At 46.4% G+C, this 22,837-nt stretch overlaps 1 protein-coding gene across 2 annotated transcripts in view; it reads left to right on the forward strand.

Annotated features, from left to right (window-relative positions):
• Positions 1-22,837, forward strand: part of il1rapl1a (interleukin 1 receptor accessory protein-like 1a) — a 140,111-nt gene that overhangs the window by 50,963 nt on the left and 66,311 nt on the right. For both annotated transcript variants that reach the window (XM_068571855.1, XM_068571856.1), the window contains exons 3-5: positions 8,190-8,475; positions 14,564-14,750; positions 15,955-16,108. In XM_068571855.1, the coding sequence (XP_068427956.1) occupies positions 8,190-8,475; positions 14,564-14,750; positions 15,955-16,108 (627 nt within the window). The remainder of the gene's footprint in view (positions 1-8,189; positions 8,476-14,563; positions 14,751-15,954; positions 16,109-22,837) is intronic.

Below are 22,837 nucleotides of genomic sequence, written 5' to 3' on the forward strand. Positions count from 1 at the left end.
CGATTTGCAGATCAACTACTTTTAGATTTGTGGATTCATCCAGTTTTCTTTTTTTTGTTGTTGTACGTATTTAAGCCTCAGATACATCCGCCTGCACTTTCCTTGTGAACACCTGCTTATATTCTGTGGGGCGAATCTCATCGCTCAGGATTTGCTTCATTTTTAGGCATTGTTTTTGGTTTATCTCCCAAAGCTTTACGTTGCCTTTGAATTTACTCCAATATGTATGCAAATGTCAACATCTACGGCCCACAAATGAGATTTACTTTGATTCCCCGTCGTTCCCGGATCCTTCCGTGGTCCTCAGGTGCAGGTTCAGTAGTTTAATGTAACACTGCTATGCATTACAGCACAATTTACATTGTGAGCACCACGAATAACGTCAGGAATGAACATTAATAAAGCAAGATGCAGAGAAATGGAGGCTGGGATTTAATTCCCACATAGTGGGATGTGATGAGTTACCACGCTGATGTGAGGAGACAAACAATGCAGCCAGCGCGTACCGTCTGAGCAGAACGTATCAGGGATTAATGAACGGCCTCAATTCATAGGGAATGTGTAGAGTTATCAACTTCTTTTGTGTTTGAGATGCTTCTGTGACCTTATTGTGCAGTCTTAGTCTGGATTACATCAGAGGTGTCGTTGTAGTAACCCAGGCAGAGCAACAGGCGAGGGCTCTTCTGAGGGATGAAGTGTGCAGAATGTGTTGCTTCAGACTCGAGGAAGAGTCCACTGCAGGATGATATTGTAGTAAATCAGCTGGAGTGGAATTAACACGTTTTGAAAAGGTCGCGGTCACAGGAAACCGCCAACAAGTACACGGACGTCAGCGCGACTTCATCAGAGCGGAACATGGCGGCGCAACCAGAAGTCGACCCGCGTGAGGATATCATCACGTTCAACGTTGATATTCATATATTTTGGAACTTTTATTATTAGTCTTTGCCTTTCTTCTATTTAGGGCACGACGCTACGAGTTGAAACGAGAGTTCATATAATTTGGGGAGATGGAAACAGGAAGTTTAATGTTAATTGGGGGCTTGAACCCCCGTTGGTTCAAATGTTTTATCCTCCACCTTCTCCGAGTCGTAACACACAATAACTACCAGCTCGAGGCCGAGCGTCCGTTGTGAAGAGACGTCCATGAATGAAAAACATCGTGTGTGCACACTCGGCCTCGTGCGGTAAGTTGCTCTGCGTGTTCGGACTCGGAGAAGGTGGAAGGTTTACACAATTCCTTTTTTAAAGCCTTAATTGCCTCCGCGAGCCGCTGACCGTGTTGACGAGTAACTGATGACGAGCAGCAGCAACGCCGCCTCCTTCAGCGTCCTCGTTCCTCTCTTCCTCCCGCGGGGACGCGCTGGAAAACCTCTGGTGTAAAATATGTGAGAATAACTGCATCTTCTGTGAGTTATGAGATGAAGTTTGAATCGACTACGAGCGGGAGGAGAGGAAACTCTGCAGCAACAACATAACAACGCTGTGGAAGAAGCAAACGACTCAATACTCCTCTGAACAGTCAGCGAAGCAGCGCAAAGACACAAGGAGCTCTGCAGCGCGGACAAAATACACACACACATACCAACACACACACATACACACACACAAACACAAACATCACACACATACACACACACACACACACATACCAACACACACACACACATACCAACACACACACATCCCATCACACACACATACCAACACACACACACACATACCAACACACACACACACACACACACACACACACACACACACATACCAACACACACACATACATACCAACACACACATCCCATCACACACACATACCAACACACACACACACATACCAACACACACATACCAACACACACACACACACACACACACACACATCCCATCACACACACACACATCCCAACACACACACACACATCCCATCACACACACATCCCAACACACACACATCCCAACACACACACACATCCCATCACACACACATCCCAACACACACCCACACATCCCATCACACACACATCCCATCACATACACACACATCCCAACACACACATCCCATCACACACACACACACACACACATCCCAACACACACACACACACACACATTCCATCACACACACACATTCCATCACATCGTCTCTATCTATTTGTGTTCCTCTATGTCTGCTCTTCCAATCCACAATTATTGCTCTTGTATACTTTAACCCGTGTGAAAATCCTCCCACGCCAATTTTAAGTCCCAGCATGCCCCATTCAGACAATCTTTTGGCATAAAATAAGTATTTTTTTCTCATTTTTGAACCGAACGACACAGTTTTTTGACTGAAACTCCTTCCTAACAGGACAAGACTTTGTTTTATTGTGATTTTTGTTGCAGGTTCTGATTCTTTAGGTCCTAATCTTTCCATAAAGGTGTCTTATTGATGCTCCAGGAGGCTTTTTTGGGGATTCTGGCTCATATCATGCTGGATGTTCAGAGTTATGATCAACATATCTTTTAAAAAGTGATTTTTTTTTTTTGCAGATATACATTTTTTTCCCAAGACTTTGCTGAACAAATACAGACAATAAACACAAGTATTGGCATTAATTTTGGGTTCCTACGACGACTCAAACAGGGAAAAAGAGGTCTGGAGACAACACTGGTTCCAGAGTTTAACGTTAAACTAAAGTGACATGGAAGCAGTGATAGTTTGGTACATATTTGCAGCGATTGTTTAATCATATTTATTCTCAGAGCAACAACTAGTCAGATGACATGACGTTGGTTAGTGAGGAGAAATGTTGTGTTGGTCAAGTAGACAAGCAAATAACTGGGATAAGTGTGCAGTATTCCCTCATAAATAACAGCATAAAATAGATGATTCATTGTTTTGATGAATTAATTAAAATAAAAGAAATAGGGACAACATATTGTTTTAAAGTAAAATCCATACCTGAACTATAATATTGGTTTTCCAGTCATGACAGACGGAGGAAGACAAAGAGGAAGGTGGATTTATAAGGTGGAACGCTTCTCCCTGTCCGAGAGTTTCTGGATGGACGGCAGAGATAATGCAGCTCCGTCTTTAGAGAGACGATCAGCACGGCTCCACATTTGCATATAAACGAGAAATGGTTAACTGTCAGGGAGAAAGAATGATTTGGAGACGGAGAAATATGAAGTGGCACAGCACAGACGGAGGGATTAAAAAGTCACAGATCACGTTACTTAGAGTACAAAGACCATTAACACACAACCACGCTTCAGTAAAACATCATGTTGAATACATCATAAATCATTCAAATTCATGAAATATTGCAAAGACAACCTTTCAGTTGCTGTATTGTAGAATGTGACTTGAAAAAAATGAATACATTATAGATCATTAGTGGTTTTCTGCTCTTTTTCTCTGAAGGTTCATGCAGAAGAGCTGTGATTGTTCATGTTATTGTTCATGTTATTGTTTACATTATTGTTCATGTTATTGTTGACATTATTGTTCATGTTATTGTTGATATTATTGTTCATTCAGGTCTCAACAGATCGGCTCGCTGGACCAGAGCAGAACAAACATTTAACTCGTCTGTTCTCGTCTTCTGGAGTCCAGACAACAAAAGACGGATGATGCAGGAACTTAGTTTCTTATCATGTTGTAATCTTGCAGAAAATTTCATTTCAACTTCAAAGTGCTGAGTCTGTAACTGAGCTTACGTAATTCAATCTGTGTCTGAACCGACTCCGGTGGATGAAAACACTTGTGCTGCACGCAGAGTTCATGTCAGATGTTTCAACACCCAACAATATTTTGAGACAAGCAGGAGTTCACCTGGAAGAAAGGCGAGACACGCGAGAAGCCAGAGATTCACAGACGCAGCGGACCGACCAATCAGGTTGTCAACTATCCTGGCCTTTTATTTATCTGGAGACTGAAGTAGAGAGAGACCGCCACAGAGGGAAGGAAAGGCAGGAAATGAGCCGGTAACCATAACATAATTGGTAAAAGGCACAAGAGCTTATTTGAAGATCAATACGAGCACGTTTCGTTGCACATTTACTTCTCCATACATCACATTGTCACATGTTATCTCAGTGCGCAGGACTTACATCCGCTAAGTGGAAGGATCAGGAGAATAAGATGTAATTTGCTTAAAGATTAAGGGTGGTGTCTTCCATCTTAGTCCAGCACAGTGAACCGTTTACTATAGATTACCTTCAGGGGTCAGCCACAGTACCCGCACTCATAGCCAGAGAAGCACAAAGACCTCTGGTACATCAGCAGCCTTTGACACAAATATATGTCTATATATATTTTACAGTGGAGCAAACCAAGAGGGATTTGTTTGCTCGTTACTGTTCGAAACGGCGGGTAAAAAGCACCAATTGCAGAGTAAAAAGAAGATTCTCAAGCTCTGGAGTCTCTGCACAGAGATAGAGATCGAGTCATGTAGACAGTGGGTGGGTGAGCGGGGGGGAATTAGAGAGACAGAAAGTTATTAAAGAGTCCTTATCTACATATAGATCATTGAATGTCTTTCTGGCCGGCGAGGAACCCTGCCGCCCACCCAACATCTGATAATTACACTTCATTAGGAGAGCAGGTAGTGATTAGAGGAGAGAGGACGCCATGAGAGAGAGAGAGAGAGAGAGAGAGAGAGAGAGAGAGAGCGGCAGGCAACACTTGAGCGATATGCCGTCGTGAAAGGATAATGGGGTTTTGATTATAAGGGGGAAAGAAAAGCAACGGCTGACTCAGGTGACAGGTCTGTGATTGTGTGCGTTCAGGGGTCGGCTTGCTTGTTTGTGTTTCCGCGTGAATGTGGGTCAGTTCATCGCAGCTCAGGGCTCCATGTTTATGGCCTTAATGTCACAGGAGGACAGACAGATCTGCCTTGACTCTGAATATAATAAGGTTTCTGTGACACACACACACACACACACACACACAGAGATGCAGCTTGACATCTCCCCCTCGCTCCTGGCCCAGCTGTAGCCATGCCAGATGCATCATGTGATGCAGCGCTGCAGCTTATCCTGCTGCAGTGAGATCCATCGGGGGCAGAGGCCAGTTTCCCTCCGTCTGACAGGCAAAACATCCTTTACACTGCGGGCTCGTCCGAGAGCGGCTGTACAGAACGGCTGCTAAAGGTGTGTTGTCCCAGAGGTGCAGGAAGAGCTGCTGTGTGTGTGTGTGTCTGTGTGTGTGTGCTGTCAGCAGAGGCAGAGTGAGGGGTGAGGACTGCAGTATTCCTCCAGCGGAAAGCATTGATTTTCCTGCCCAGCGTGGGGATGTGGAGAAATGTCAGCCTCTAATTGAGTTGATAAAACCGTTTTGAGTTTCAGACATAAATATGGTTTCCTCCGCACAAAAGGCCACCGCATTAAACAACTCCCATTTAGGGGTGTGTGAGGAATGAAAGGCCTCCTGGTGTGTGTGTGTGTGTGTGTGTGTGTGTGTGTGTGCAGACTTCTCGGACAGCACTTGTCTGCAAACCCGCGCGGTGAAAGAAACTGACAGGCTGAATAATAAAGTGCTCTTTCATTGTGAATCAGGATACAAGCTCGTTAGAATAAACAGTTTTTGTTGTGGCGGCGAGGGCAGGAATGGAGGGAGAGAGAGAGAGAAAGAGAGAGAGAGAGAGGTCATATCCATTAGAGGTGGAGAGGCTGAATAAAGGAAAGGCTGAATGAAGCCTCCGCTGTCCCTGCTGATTAGCAGATTGATATGCAGAGAGCCGAGGACTCACCTGCTGCCGCCAGCGGAAACTCACTCCCTCATGTCAGGGGAAGAGCAGTTGTTTTCTGATGATTATCTGTTTAATGTGGTGGGAACTGGCAGGAGTGCGTTTGGTTATCGGCAAGTATGAAAACCGAATGATTGGCATTAATGCAATTAGATTATTAACCTTTTAGTATTAATAACGCTGCACCATCATGGGATGAAAGACCCATCAATAACCAAACTGTAACACGTCTAAAAGTTGCTGTTCACTTGAAATAGTTAAAGTCAAAGGTGGAGTTAGAGCACAGTTACCTCAGAAAACATCTCTTTGAAGCATAAGAGAGTTTATTTACTTCAACAATATAAGTCAATATGAGTAGAAACCAACAACAGCGGCAGATAAACGCACACAAAGATCAACAAACAAGAGCGTCCGTGGGCGAAGCGAGAGAACGAGACGAGCGGAGCGATAGAGGCCACGTGCACGCCACGGGAACATGAGCACAGCAGCACAACCCGTGTGTGTGTGTGTGTGTGTGTGTGTGTGTGTGTGTGTGTGTGTGTGTGTGTGTGTGTGTGTGGGGTTAGTTTAAACAATAAGGAGAAAGAAACTCCACACAAGGCAAATGTGACGACGCGTCCTCATTACAAAGACTACTCGGCTCAGTGGTGATGTCACTGATTGTGTACCTCCACCTGCTTCCTCTTCCTCTTCCTCAGGTGTTCGGGCAAAAGGTTCCCCGGGTGCCTGAGCTCCACTTCTAGTTCCAGGTGGAACCACCTGGAGGAAGCGAGGAGGGAGGAGACGAGTTACTGCTGTTAAATGAATGATTAATGCTATGAGTTACCTTCTTTACACCGAGTATATGTGAGAGTACGTTAGGAGAGTTATTTTTAGGACAATAATATAAATGTTTAGGGCTCATATTTTGGGTGGAGAGACTAGTGAAGGCGGTCTGAGCCAATCAGTCCCCAGGTGTGTTCATGAGGAGCTGAATTTGTTTGCAGCTCCTCGTCTTGGTCTCCAGATCGCCTCTTTTATTGATCCGGCCACTCGGTCGTCCTCGTTGCTGCGTGGGGTTAAATCTTCCGTGTGGGTGAGATGTTGGCGTCGTTTAACTCAAACCGGCTTTTTAAACGCCTCGTTCTTTTGTTTTCAACCGCACGGTTTCAACAAACGCTTCAATAGTCCAAAAAGATAAAAGTCCAACATGAAAGTGACTCATGCAGGGTTTTTATTGCCCTCTTTTTCTGTGATATTTGAATAATTTAGCCATTAAAGTCAATTGCCAAAAACACGTATTAAAACACTGAGGTGCTTCACGGTTGTGTCAAGAAGTCTGAAGTTGTGTGAAGACGCGTGAGAGTGCATGTGCGACTGTTTGCCTCTACAGGGGCCCTGCTCTCATTATTAGGAATGATAATTAGACTTTCACACTTTGGGTCCTGCACACACACACACACACGCACACGCACGCACACATGCACGCACGCACACATTCAAAAGCGCACACACATTTGTGGATTAGCCTACTGGTAATTAACAGACATAATTAGGCAGACAACCCTTCATATAGGGAATGCACACTCATGCAAACACACACACACACACGCACACACACACATTACTTCCCTGGTAATTAAGAGTATTAATTACAAGCATAGCTGTCCCTGTGAGGCTCTCTATCACTCACAGACTGGCGCGCCGCACGGCTCTTATTACTCTATCTCACCATCACCATCACCACGTCTCTCTGAGTCGCTCTGGTTACACATGAACAGACATGCAGCAGGTCATTTACACCGTCTGGATAAACAAACGGTAGCTAATTATAGGTTAACCCCTCCGTGAAGCCACTGACACAAAGCAAAGACACTGGATCAGCCTGATCAGCGCCCTGGGCTCCTCTTGTCCCAGCCAGCAGATCCATCTCAATCCCCAAGATACCAGAGCTTAAGCTATGCCGGAGGTTAACCTATGTCACAGGTGAACCTGTGACCAGTGGTTAACCTCCGGTCACAGGTTAACCTATGCCCAGAGGTTAACCTTTCAGACTCTGAGTAATTAGCGACCATGTGTACATGAGGAGAGGAGGCGTTGTGCGGTTCAACTGCAATCCTCCAAAAGCAAAAGATGTTGAGTTCCATGCGACGCACATCATGAAACACTGCAGACGTGCATACTGTTGTCGAGCTTATGGTCTAATCACTAATAAAGCCATTAAAGTGAGTAATACATTTCAAAAAAGAGGATTATTGTGGGTGGTTTATAACCTCGTAATCCTCCTCCCACTCGCATGTTCTTGTAAAGATGCATCATTTCTGTATATTGTTTTTATATATGTTTTTATGTGTCTTCATCCTGAAATCACGCTGTCACCACTTGTACACGCGCTCATACATATTTCATGCTTTCTGAATCGTTATTTGAATCACACCCTGGCCGTGTGTTGACGTCCGTCCTTCTGCTTCTCCGCAGTGGACGGCTGCACCGATTGGTCGGTGGACTACCTGAAGTACCGCGTGCTGCAGGGGGAGCCGGTGCGGCTGAAGTGCGCTCTGTTCTACGGTTACATCCGGGCCAACTACAGCCAGGCGCAGAGCGTGGGCCTCAGCCTCATGTGGTACCGCAGCTCCGGCCTGGGCCACAGCGACTTCGAGGAGCCCATCTCTTTCGACGGCGTGCGCATGAGCAAGGAGGAGGACGCCATCTGGTTCAGACCGGCCGACCTGCAGGACGTGGGCCTCTACTCCTGCGTGTTGCGGTAGGAGATCACGCTGGTGGACGATGCATTTAAATGTCCTGTTGCACAAGTTAAGGGGCGGTTTAAGGGAACAGGCTCACTCGCTGTCTTACCGAGAGTTAGATGAGAATAATTATACCTCTCACATGTCTGTGCATAAGTATAGTGCTGGAAGCTGAAGGTGATCAGTCTACAAACTCAGTCTAAAAACTCAGACTACCCATTGGCTCTTTGTATCCGTGCATGAACCGAAATGTCAAAAAATGACCCAAAAAGACAAGACGTGTGGTCGTGGTGTCTATTTAACGATCAGAAAGAACCCATATGTCCCAACATGTTGAACTATTCCTTTTAATCAGGGAACAAAATCTATATTTCTGACCCGTTTAAGTGTCATCATCTCCGTGATAATTGTAATTAAGTGATTTCACGTATTTTTCTGAAAGTGAACTCCAGCGTAAGCCTTGTGAAGTGGTGGAGATATAAAGACAAAGAGATAAAAACACAAACACCCACACATGCCCACTCTTTAGTGTCCATTACTGAGACACTCTTCCTAATACAAGATGCATAATTATGTGGCGGTAACTTATTAACCTTTACATTGGAGAACGTCCCTCAATAAACGGCTCATTGCGGCTCCTCATTCCAGAGAATCTTTAATAAAACCAGTGAAAGGCCTCCTAAAGACCCAGAAAGCCTTGCAGGATACATCGAGTGTGACCGGGGGAGTGTGTTTGTGTGCAGTTTACACTGCAATTTATTACTGCGCTCTGTAGGAATCATCCGGCACACACAGCGTTGCTTCACTGTAAATTAATATTGTATTGACAATGTATTCTAACAAGGCTTGGTTCCTGTTCAAATGTGGTTTTAAATTCGCAGCATTCGCTCCTCTGCAGATGCAGAAAGAGCCCGAAGCTCTTGTGTTTCTGTTGCTGGTGTTGAGCTGGAGGGGAGAGGGGGGGTTAAACTTCTTAGATACACTAATCAGAACACTGCGAGAGATTTGCCTGGGAGCTGAAATCAATTTCTCTTTTTTGTTCGAGAGTAAGCTTTTGAGTCACACAGTTTAGCATATATGACCTGAACGCCGGCTGCAGGCAGCGAGCGGAGAAGACGTTCCTTCAGGGTTCAGACAGGATGCAGCGGACCTTGAGATGACACCTCACTCTCTAACAAGCCTCATTGACAAACATTACATAACCGTGTGACAGTGTGAATCAATGCCTCTCTGACGTGACATCAAACATTTGAAATGTACGGTACAATTTGTAAACGTGGGCTTTATCGCAGGACAGATTGATTTAGTATTTGATTGACCTAAAATACATTTTGCACCCAATAAACAGGCATCTGATTATATTTCAAAAATGTTAATGAGTTCCTCGGTCTATAAAATGTCATTAATAATGCAATTAAAAGCACATTACGTGCCACTGGAACCGTATAGCATGTCAGAATGAATATGCAGACTATGTGTCATATTAGTATGCTCATGTTATTTCAATGCAAATTAGTCCTGAGACCTAATTCAGGGGCTTCAATGACCTCCGCTCTTGTTCATGGACGGCTGAATATTAGTAAAACAGCCTCTGTGGTGAACATAAGTTCATGCTCTCACATGTTTTGTTCAGCAAGATAATCTTCACAAACAAATAACACGTCTGTGATTTGCAGCATGAATGCAGCCGCCAGAAGTAAACAGCTCCTGTTGTGCTTCATATGAACTACACCTCTGTGGCGTGAACACACACACACACACACACACACACACACACACACACGCTGTGAAGGCAGACTAGTCGGCGTGACGACGTTTTGTGGTCTCATTAAGTCACTTGTTAGCAAATTCCTTTTTTTAAGACATAACTGCTTCAAAGTCCGCCAGAGGGGCTCGTTCTGACATGTTTTATATCGCGGCATAAAACTTTAGAATCAACCACAGACCATTTCAGACATTGCACACACATTCATAACACACACATTCATAACACACACATTCATAACACACACATTCATAACACACACATTCATAACACACATTGAACCAGAGGAGAGGGAACCAGGAGAGCAAAAGGCCGACTCACTTTGGGGTTTTCAGGATGGATTCTTGTATTAAATTAAAACAAAAAGCACTCCACCTTTAACTTCCCAGGCGGCCATTTTTGGTTGTGTCGAGTGAGGCCAATAGGGAAGTTTCCTAAAACCTGCATTCTCTCTGCTGACCAGCAGGGGGCGAAAAATAAGTCCAACTGTATGGAATCAAGTGAGAAATTGACCTTATTTCTCACCTGATTTATTACCTCAGTAAAAATGTTAAACATAGGTTTTTGATCTCAATCTCTAGTTTGAAGTCTTCTTCAATAAATTAAGATGTTCATTGAGAGTAACATAGATCATAAAGCGTTGTGTGCTTGAGGGCGAGCTGACCATCACTGAGAGGTCGCCGCCATGATACCAGAGCTGTGCACGACGTCTCCACGTCAATCATCCACGTTACAAATATGATAACTCATATTCATTGGTTGTAAAAACCAAATCAACGGGTTGCCCCGCCCCCTGCAGGTCAGCCCCGCCCCCTGCAGGTCAGCCCCGCCCTCTTTCATAACTCATGAATGGTTTGTCATTGACTCTTGTGGCATCATCGGCATCAGCAGAGAGCTCCAATGTGTGTGTCATGCCTCACTCCTCATACTTAAGACACACCTTCTTCCATCTCATGAATCACCTGTCAACACCGTCGACACAACCATATGAAATATGACCCATATGTTATGATATATGACCCACATGTTAAGCATGAAGACAGCGTGACGGGTCAGATTGAGACGCCTGTGATTACATGGAGAAGGCTTTCCAGACAATGTGGAGGCAGCGACGACAATAATCTTTGTATAAGATGACCGCACACTACGCTCCAATGATTTTATTGTATGGCAATTTAATTTGATCTCGATGTAAACCCCCGCAGATTGTTATCACTTTGGAGCCGTTGTCATATTTCATTTCTAATCTAGTGCGCCGAGTATAGAAGCAAACACAACAGAAGATCTGTCTCTATACACTCATGCCGACTGACTGTGACGTATTCATGGCAGTACAGTCTCCAGGAGCTGCAGGCGTGTTGTGTACGGTCTATAAATGTATGTAAATGCCCCTTCGCTAAGTTCAACTCTTCACCGAAGCCTCCGGATGTTTTCCTCAGACTCAGATACGGAGGCAGCATTAGCATGTGCATGTATGTGAGTCGTTGTCTTTGTCCTTCTCTGTCTGGAAATGGAAGTCTAATCGCCGATTTTCATGTGAAGGTGACTTCATTTACATATAGCAATCTCCATGTGCGTTGTCCTGCTCTGTCTCTGTCTTCCACCCTTTGCTCCTTCTCTCTTTCCTCTGCTTGTCGTCTCACTTAAGGCCTGCAACATCGATTCATATCATCAATACGTCTTCCTCAGTCCCGCTGCGTTTCACCTGATGAATTACTTTATAATGGCTCTCGTAACGAGTCTGTGACATCACGTGTGTTTCCTTCCCGCGACTGCGTTATCCAACATGGCGGCACGGTAATGTGTGGAGAATTACAGCGTGAGCCGCGGACTAATATTCAAAGCAGCTCCGCTCAAATGGAATGTGACAGACGTGAACGACACCGCAGGACCGCGCATCGACCCCCGGCTGTCCATCAATCAGGCGCCAGACCCCTGACACCTACCCACAATGCCACAGGGTGCCTGCTGTGAATATTTAACATGTAAAGATGTCTCCTTCTGGCTCCCCGGGGACTTTAATGGCTCAGGTGCGCGGCTGTGAGAGGTCATCTCTGATCGTCCTCCCGTTATATCAACAAGCGCCGGGGGGTTGACTTTGTAGGTGTGCTAATTTGCCCGCACGTGTGTGTGTGTGTTGTGTGTTTGCATGGTCGAATTTGTTCTGTGGACAAATATACTGTCCAAGTGGACTCTGTGAGCCGACTGCACCGCATCTTCCCACTCTATTCCCTGCAGGAGGGAGGCATGGAGTCGATAATGTTAGATATCAGCACCAAGAGGGCAGCGCTCTGTTGCAATATCTTGCATCTTACTTTTGCTTCCTACAGCATTTTCCAGATGCCCTTTTAGTCATCTTCTATGTTGGAGAAGTACACAGTATCTTGTTATTTTTTTCCTCATTCCAAATAGCCATTCTCCTTCTGCTCCCCTCGTCGCTATCTTTCACCAGTCTTCCAGGGCTGTGCATAGCCACATTTGTCTTTAAAGTGTGTGTCTGTGTGTGTGTGTGTGTGTTTGTGCATCTGTGTTTTATGGTCCCGGGGGGTCAGAGGTGTTTATACGAGAGAGGTGACTCCCTTATTGCTTCCATAACCTGAGTAGATCATATGAAACCCTGTCATTTACAGTGAATGGGAGCATCTGGCGAGCCGTAAATGTAATGTAATGAAATGAAATGAAAGCTCATATGGCGAGTGTGTGTGTGTGTGTGTGTGTGTGTGTATGTGTGTGTGTGTGTGTGTGTGTGTGTGTGTGTGTGGGGACCGGCCGGGTGACGGAGCGCTTCAGATCACAGGCGGCTGCAGGACAGAAACACAGACAGAGATGCCTCATTAAAGCGAGCCGACTTTTGGTCCGGGGCTGTTTTTTTTTTGTTTTTTTTTTACCGCTCGGACCGTTCAGCTATTTCAAATTACAGTGTGCCTCCAATTTTGTGGCGGCAGATTGGAGACGACCCTTTCTTGTTTCGACGTGACAAAGCCCCCGTGACCGGAGCCGAGGGATCGCTTCCGGCCGTCCTTCTCCTCATCCCTTTTCTAAAAACTCTGATAGCTGCTTCCACTACCAGCAGAGTCCTTCATTTCTTCATAGCGTGTTGTCCAGAGTCCCAAATAGACTCCAGTACATCCAGAGCGCCGCCGCTCGCCTGCTCGCTGACTCCTACTCCCTCAGTGACATCATCACGTTACTCTGACATCCACCTCATGGGCCCCTCGTGCAGCCGCTCCATAGCTGCTTTTCTATGTTCCCATGCACATGCATGGCTGCATCAAGTCACTCAAAAGCTCACCTTTTTAAAGTTTGACCTGTGCTACCTTTACTGTCTTTTAAAAGAGTCTTGAAGTCTCTGTAAATACAAATGTGGACAACCTCACGTCTGCTCGTGTGGCTGGAAGTGAGTAAATCCCTGCAGGAAGACTTCAGGACTTCCAAAAAGCATCCCAGTTTATTTTACTTCTTATTTCTTTTGTGTTGTCCTTTCTGCAAACCACAGGATGCGATGAATGTTGATGTCACTGAACCAAATATACATTTCATGAACACGTCTTATTCAGCCTTGTATCACGCTTGCAGAAAAGCATAATTTAATACTAAACAATAATACAATATATATATATAGTCTTTGTCTTTTGTCCATGTAGAGTTAGTTTGTTGGGAAGCTCTCGTCACGGTCAGGGAGGGTGTCAGTGGTGATGGGATTAAAACGATACGGCTATGATGATGATAATCATGACAATTATGATGATAACGGCATGGTGAGGGATGGAGGGAGAGAGAGAGAGAGAGAGAGAGAGAGAGAGAGAGAGAGAGAGATCCTTCACCTCCGCCAGCTCGTGTGCATCAGAGGTGAAGTGTGTTGACGGTTGCTGGGAGACGAGGTGGGGACCGACTCCTCGTGATGGCCGAGCAGCTTCCTCCCCCTCCATGTCACCACCGGGGCCTCCTCTCTGATTAGCGTTAGCGTTAGCATTAGCATGCCCACGTCCCGGCCGACTCCCCCCATAAATCCAATAGTAGGTCGTGAGAGTGAGTCATTGAGTCGGTAAAGCTGCTGAACGCCGTGTTATTGCTAACCCCACACACACAGGGGAGGAAGAGGAGGAGGAGGAAAAGGAGGAGGAGGAGGAGGATCAAAATAACTTGAGGGGTATCCAAGGGAGTGAACATGACATTCTCCTGGTTTGAGTGTGTGCCGTGGTGTCAATGCTCATCCTACTGTACATCCTTACATTATATTATGTACATATTACATTATACATTATGTAACAGTATGACTTATGTATCACACAAGTAAACGTGAGTCTTCACCTCCTCGTTTTGTCCTTCTCCGCCCACAGGAACTCCACGTACTGCATGAAGGTGTCCATGTCTCTGACCGTGGCGGAGAACGACACAAACCTGTGCTACAACTCCAACATGAGGCGAACCGAGAAGGCTGAGCTCAGCAAGAGCAAAGACATCCTCTGCCCCGACACAGACGACTACGTGGAACCTGGCAGAGAGCCGGACATCACCTGGTTCAAGGTGGGCGGGGCTCTGCGACGCGTCGGTGCTCATTTGCATACCGTTGGAAGACTTCATCAGTGTGTGCGCGCGTGTCTTGGAGGCTGTTATTTGTCGCGCGCTCGGGGAAAAGTAACACGGCAATCATCTGTCTTTGTGATCACGCGAGCGAGAAATATCCTCGAAACGGTTCATTGGTTTGTTTTCATCTCATTTTCGTGGCTGTTTATGTTGGAAACCAAGTTGGGGATCACTTAGGCAGATTACGGATGCGATTGATCACAAAAAGGACGAGCGAGGCCCGAGCAGAGGGCGTCCAAAGAGACGAACTCGCAGCAGAACATTGTGCGATGTCACTCCATGCCCCGCGGGACGAGCGCATTGTCCTCCAAACGCTCCTCGCCCCGTGACCTTTACTCCTCCCACCTGGGCGCCGGCTTCTCCCAGGTCAGCGGAGGCCCGCGGTCAACAAAGTGCATCGCGGTGAAGGGCTCATCGCCAGACTAATCACAGGCAGATCCTGCGGTAGATTAGCAGACCGGGCTCGACCTCCAGGTTGTTTTTTTCTTCCCAGAATTCAATTACGGTCTGGGTAATGACTGGGAGTGCTGGAACCCAGAGTTATTTGGACCACTGCAGAGCCACGGTGATTGAATTCGAAGGTTGCCGGCAGCAATGGTGGAATAAAATCCGCCGAGCCGTCGCTGTCCCTGCCAGAGCACCGGAGGGGAAGAAGGAGGGGTTGGGGGGGGGGAGACACTCGTGGTGTCTGCACACACACATATAATCACACACACTCTCAGACACAGCACAAACACACTTATTTCGCCAGCAGGGACTCGTGTAAATAACATTTTCTGTCCTCTGCGGCTCAACCGCAGTATTGAATGGAGAATATTTAGTTCGGTGCAATAAATCTTGATCAGATAAAGAGGATAATGGCTGAGCTTTGTCGTTGCTCTGTGCAGGGTTCTCATGCAGCGCCGCCGCTTCATCCACCTGACGCTCAGTGACGTTCAAAAGCTTTTGTGTCCAGCTCAGACCACTTGAAGTGGATTTAATTCATTATGAAGCGGAGGCAAGGTCTTGAATTTCGTAATGTCGGGCTCGGCCGGAATATTTAATTTTTGACCGTGTGCATCGCCGTCCCCTGCCAGTCATTTATCAAAAGTGGGCTTTATGTGCGAGTCACAGTTTGATCTGCGTGTCCTTTCCCGACGTACAGGAGTGCCGTCCAAAGCAGTGGCGCGCCAGCATCGTCCAGAAGAGAGACATCCTGTCTATCCGGGAGGTGAAGGAAGACGACATTGGGAATTACACCTGTGAAGTCCAGTTCGGTGGCTTCGTGGTGAGGAGGACGACCGAGCTCACCGTCACAGGTGAGTCCTGGAGGAAGAGCACGAGGCGTGGCGTTGTGTACGTGGTGGCGGCTGTTTTACAAACTCCACTGTTGAACAATCGATGGAGGAGCATTCACAGGTGCATGACGAAAAGGAATGGATTGTAACAAACACACACACACACACACACACACACTGAGAGCTGCAGTGATGTCCTGCTGCTGTGTTAATTGCTGGTGGAGGTTAAAAGCTGGGGCCTGGCCTCCATCCCTTCTTCTAACTCAGCACTTCCCAGCCGACCAAGCGGTGTTGAAATATTTAAGGCTGTAGGCGAAACCCCTTCACACAGAGCGCTAAAGAGCCAGGACCAAGGTCAGGAGATGCATCCTCCCTCCCTCTCTCTCTCTCTCTCTCTCTCTCTCTCTCTCTCTCTGCCTTGCACAGCTGCGAGGTGGACGCATGACAAATAAAAGCATTCATTCGTTCCTCCTCTCTCGCCGTGAGCTCCGGGGTGAGTCGTGGGCATCGGGCGCTCTGAGCGCTGCCGGGTCAACCGCTCTGATTCGGGTTGATGAAAAGGTCAAATCCGGTTCGTTAAGTTTTTCTGCTTTTCCTTTGTGTCTGAAAGCAGCCGAGCTCGTCCCGCCCGGCGCACCAGTGTGTCTGCTGGTTTGATGCTTCCTGTCATCCTGTCCAGTAGCGTCACAGCATCCACGTTGAACTGAGCTCAGCGACGCTGCAGCAAATCAAAAGAGCTTTGCTGGACCTCCAGTTGGTCATAATTACACGAACTGAACAATGTGAGAAATACGTCTACATTTAACATAAAAACTCATACGTTTAAAAAATGAATGGATTAAAGGTGAACACCTTAATTTAAGATAAGATAATCCTTTATTAGTCCCTCAGTGGGGAAATTAAAGGATTACAGCAGCATTGTTCACAATAAATAAAGATGAAAATCAAGTAATATAAATAAAGTTGAACGGTAATAAAACAAATAAACAGTAAGAAGAAAATTAAATATACAGATGGAATAAAAAATGTGTATAAAAGTACTTAAACATACTTAAACGTGATGATATTGCATGTATTAGTGTTCAGTGTGTCGTCTTGTGTCTTTTTTATAATTAAACCAAAATTATCTGGCCTGCTAAGATGTTTTTTTCTCTTTTGTGTGTGTGTGAGTGTTTGATGAGTATCTTGTGTGGTGTTTATTTGTGCGTCTGCTCATTGCTCTTGTGTGATTGGAGGGCGATAGCGGTGTCGGATGGGTTTTGCTCTCCGGCCAACAGGAAGCTGCTGTTCACTATTGGCTGAGACTGAAGTGTGATCCCGGAGGTGCTGCCTCCTCATTGGCTGCTCTGCTGATTGATGGGACAGTATTTTTTACCCCCAGTGGGTAAAATGCTGGCACATCAATAAAAATGAGGCAGATAGCAGGAGGAAGATGCACTAGATTGTATTTTATCACCATTACCATCACAGTGAAGCACTTCAGACGCTCGGTGTGTCCACCGTTACCTGCAAAGTACCCAAAATAGAAATTGCTCAGGACATGCATGCATGGGCAGAATGAGGTGGGGCAAGTTTATTCATGTAGTTTATTTCATACGCAGAGGCAGCTCAAGGTGCATAACACTTATTTTACGTCGCCATTTTTTAAGACACTGATAGTAAGAATAGTATAAAATACGAAAATGAAAATTGAATAATTTATTTCCGATATTCTGTGACCAAACCTTCGAATCAGAAAAGGAAAGAGGGAGAAAGTGAGAGGGAGAAGGAAAGAGGGAGAAGGAAAGAGGGAGAAGGAGACATAGAGAGGTGAAAATAATGAACAAACTACCGGTAAAGCGAAGGACATGTTCCTTCCATATATGAGCTCTGCATGTTGCCTGGAGGCGGTGGGAGGTGAATATCCAATAAACCTGACTGAACAAAGGAAGAACAATAGAGAATGTGGAGCTGGTAACACGCGTGTGGGGTTAAATCAGAACAAGAGTGAGTCAGAGAGAGAGAGCAAAAAAGAAATAGGTAATTTTACTCTTGATTTATTGTTCTCTCATTGAACCTATTCCCCATTGTTCTGCTTTCTCATTGTTCTTATTAAACCACCCATAGTGTCATTAATACTGTACGTGCACACCCATGTATCGCAGCGCAGCAGCACCCACTGTCTTTGTTGCATGTTTGCCAGAATAAAACGTCAATAACGCATCAAAATATAATTTTATTTGACACCCAGGGGTGCGACGCTCTGCACCTTTCATGCAGCAAGGTGATGTCGGCTTCCTGCAATAGTTTCTCGCCTCTCAAAACAAGACAATGTGCCCATGTTGAGTCACACGGTGAGTCAGAGCGACTGACCCCGGATCAAATATGTATTCTGCAAGCGAGCGACCCGCCGAACAGCCTCAACATCTACGCAGAGAAACATTGTTTTACAGCATCAGGATAGCTGCACGTCTTAGTCACCACTTCCGCTTCATCGACTACGCCGTTTCTGCCATGAAAGATAATTCGGCTCGCTCTGCATTGTCAAAGCATTGGCCTCCGGGCCGTGCCACTGGGAGCTGAAGTATGCATGTGGAATTAGACAAACTCACTCTGACTGCGGGTCCATTTCCTTTAATAAACCGACACCATCATCCCCTCGAGTGGGCGTGAGATGATCCACATTTTATCACATCCTGTTAAGGCCGACACGGGCCGGACGGCAAGCACGAAAGGCCAAACTCCACCTGGGCTGCGAGCGCTGATGCTGTAGTTCATTTGATGGGTCACGAGCATGAAGGAGGTCATTAGGTTTAACTGATCTTAAACATAAAGCAACACACGACGGCCTCTGCTTTGACCCCGCCTCGCTGAACGTTGTGTGTGTGTGTGTGTGTGTCTGCTTTTTCTGAATGGGCTGCGCGGTGCGGCGGCCTCCATTAGAAGCAGGAGAGGAACTGCTTCCTGAACGGAGGTCAGTGCTGTAATGGAGGTTAACTACGGGCATAAACACAGGCTCGCCCGCAGCCGGCCGATCCGGCAGCCCCGGCGCTCCCCGGGTTAATTGAAATGTAAAAGAAACAGCGACCCCCTTGCCTCATTTTATGTCCCCTCCAATTTATGTCGGGGGCGAATATAAATGTTCTTATCTAATTCTGAACATGTGGATGTGGCGCAGGTACAGAGCGTGGTGCATGGAGGAAGAAAAACACCATTATCAACAGATGGAAAGATTTTGTTTTCCCTTTCCTCTCCACAGACCTTCATCTCAACCCCCCTCCATCTGTAAAGAGAGTGCATTTGTGTGTACTCTTATAATTGATTCATAGCTCGCTAGCTGCAGCAGGTTCGCTGTTTCCCGGGCTCCTCTGTGGAATACAGAGCGCGGTCAGATTAGTCTACTCTTGTGTTTACCCCTTTCTATTATCTGAGACACGAGAAGCAACGCCTCGACCGATACGACCCGGCTATGATTAATTGATACACGCGTGTAGAGTGCGGGCCGCTCCATGCACCGTGTGTGTGTGCGTGTGTGTGTGTGTGTTGTCTTCTCCGGGTTCACACATGCATGCCCACGAGTGTCTGCCGCGATACCTGTCTGTTTTTTTTCAGGAGTACATCTGAATCATTTCTATTCAATTTTTATGGTTCTCCTCGGCCTCGTTCCAGCTCCGTGATGGTAATGCTGCAATTGTGTAACAGCAGATAAAAGCCCTGTTCAGCTGATGTATGCAGCTCCCCCTGAGTTCTGTTGGAAGCAAAAATATTATACAGAGAAGAGAGAGAGGGAGCGGGAAAGGATGAATAGAACAAGGGAGGGAAGGTGACTGATAACAGAGGAGAGGGAACAGATGGAAAGAATGAAAAAGACGGAGAGGTTCCTGCTCCTGCGTCTCGCTGCATCAGTATTCCTCGCCGGTGTTTCCCAGCAGAAACAGTGTGTCCAGGACTATAAACAGACCGCTATCCTGTGTGTTTATCTCATCGCGCATTACCGCCCGCCTCCGTCGGACTTACTGTAATGGAGTCGTTTGGTTTGATGGATGCCTCGGGCGAGGGGTTTCTATCTAGCGCTCCCATTATACCTGTCTGCTTCCCCCCTCGCTGTGGAAACGTCCGTCTGCACATTCAGCACAGTCTGCAGAGCGCGGTGATTGAGGTTACGACCAATGTAAATGTACCATTTGGCACAGTGAATCGGAGGTTGCGGAGGGCAAGAGAATATCAAGGGGAGGAGAGGAATCATCTCACTGACGGAGTATATATATCCACGGCTGCTCGGGAAACTCGCTTTATGTGCAGCGCGTAAATGTTTAGATGTGTGGAAACATGAAATCGTTGTGGTTTTGCATGCGGCAGTCCATCTCCAGCAACGTTTAAGATTCACCCATCGAGGTTCACAGTAACTTGATTGACCTTGCCTCTCCGGGCTACAGCTCTCATTTAAGATAGGACGGCGTGCTCGCTCTGTGTGTGTGTGTGTGCTGGAGAAAGTGTGTGTAATGAGGAGCTGAGGTGTGGAGAGGCGATCCGGGACATGGTCTCATCGCAGTAAAAGGCTCCTTGCAGGTCTGGAGCTACAGGGTCACCTTCAGATACATGAACACTTCACGGCCGTATAAAACGTTACTGCCGCGTGAGCGCGTTTCTCCAAGATTTATGTATTTACTTCAGCGATAGCTTGACTTTTACCCCGGCCAGCTGGCCGTAATCTCGGCCCGGCGGATGGCGGATGGCGGATGGCGGATGGCGGCCGCGGCGGGAGAGGACGGAGGCAGCGAGGGCAGTCAGCAGAGACGCGAGCGGCGAGGACCGCGGCGCCCACACCTCCTCCGTCTGTTCTCCTTCGCCATCCGGCGGGCCGAAAGGTGGAGAGATGGATTAGCGACGATATTATCCCGGAGAGAGCGGGGGTTGAAGAGGACCGAGCGGGGCGAGATAAGAGTTGCCGGGTGACAAAATGAGATGGGTTCGCTCTCCACCGAACGCTCCGGTGTGGCGTGGATGCGCGGCGCCCGTGGTCACGCTAAACACTCAGCCTCGGCTGCGTGTCCTTGGGGAGGAGATGATAAAAATCACACCTCGGATAAGTGTTAGCCCGGAAGCCGACTTCCCTTGACTCCACCTACACACAGCTATATGCATCTGTGTATTCACACACACGTGTATATCAATTACACCCATGAAGGGCCGGTGCACACACTGGGAAAGCACTTTTCTACGTGTGAGATGTGCAGGATAACACGCAGTTTGTCCTGCTAGTACAACAGAAGCAGCTCGTGGGACTCCACAGGTCTTTGTGATGCTCTTGGAACGAGTGCGACCGTGTTGGGTGGAGCAGAGCGGCTCATTAGCTTAAGGTCAACCATCACTATCAATTACTTGTCTCTCTCTCTCTCTCTCTCTCTCTGTCTCCCTCACCCCTCACCTCTCCCCTCCCCCCTCGTCGTCTCTCAAGTGTTCCTCAACTCACTTCATCACTATTCACCAGCTGTCCTAGATTCTAAGAAGGCCAGGGTTCACATTGTTTTAATTCAATTAAAATTGACATCAATCGGAGTGTGACGAATTAAATTTACATCCCCCACAATTAATCTTGCCTGACCTACTCCCACTCCACCCACCTCCACCCACCTCCACCGGCACCGTCTCTGGCTGTTAGCGTACAGGGATGCTACCAGAGCCGGAGTGGTGACATTGAAATGATAACTCTGTCCTTTTAAGTCAATTATGAAAGTACTTTTCAGTGGCTGGCAATGCACATCTGGAGAAAAAATATCTATCAGTGAAACTCAGTCTCATTCTTTAAAAAAAAAATGCTACTGTACAATAAATATACAGTTGCATGAGATGTGTAGCGGCTAAATGAGGACTTATCACAGCTCGGTGGACGACACGCAACTCTGCATTTCACTGTTTCCTGATAACAGCAGCGCTTTAGTCTGCGTAGAGGACATCAATCTCTCAAAAACATCCTTCAAAAGCCTCAAAGCTGTGATTGATGCAGACCTGTGTTCATGTTCACACATCAGCACGGCATTAAAACATAAGTACTATTTCAAAAATAGGATGCTTTGTCTTCAAAGATCACTGCTATGAGTTTCCTCTTTCGGTCAAAGACACCAGTGGTTTCACCTCCTCGGTGCCCTGAACACAACCCAACATGTGACATCACTGCAGGTCCTGAACTACCTGCTCACAAAGTTCAGCGTTTTGGGAAGTCTCAAAAAATAACCGCCGAGCAATCATTTCCTAAAATGTTGTAAAAGATTTGTCACATTATACTTCTATTTCAGCAACACATCAGATTTTACAGGAAAAGAAAGGAAATAACACCTTGAATTATTTTGTAAGGCCATTTAATTTGAACTTAAATGATGAAATATGTATTCTTGAGACCGGCAGTAGAATAGCCTTCTCATATTTCTACATTTAGTCTATTTATGAACTTATAAAAGCTTCAAAATGAACCGTTCTCTGTATTTTACGAAATATTTTCACAAAATAATTAACAGTAATAGTGGTGAGAGCAAGGGAACGGATTATTTCTACACGTGGAATAACAGAACTTCTTCTTCCATGAGAGTTACATACATGTTAAGCAGCAAAATACTTTGATGCTCAACATGTATGTAACTCCATAATCTATAAACATGACTCTTATTTTGAAGTAGCATGACTGCTGCTCATAAGAGCCTGAACCCTGCAGGTGTGAACCCGCTTCTGGCTGCTGGAGCACAACAACAACACGTTGTTGTCCTGCCCTAAATG

The sequence above is a fragment of the Clinocottus analis genome, unplaced genomic scaffold (genome assembly GCF_023055335.1).
Source record: "Clinocottus analis isolate CAN_PGR_092001 unplaced genomic scaffold, fCliAna1.0.p SCAF_12, whole genome shotgun sequence".
NCBI lineage: Eukaryota > Metazoa > Chordata > Actinopteri > Perciformes > Cottidae > Clinocottus > Clinocottus analis.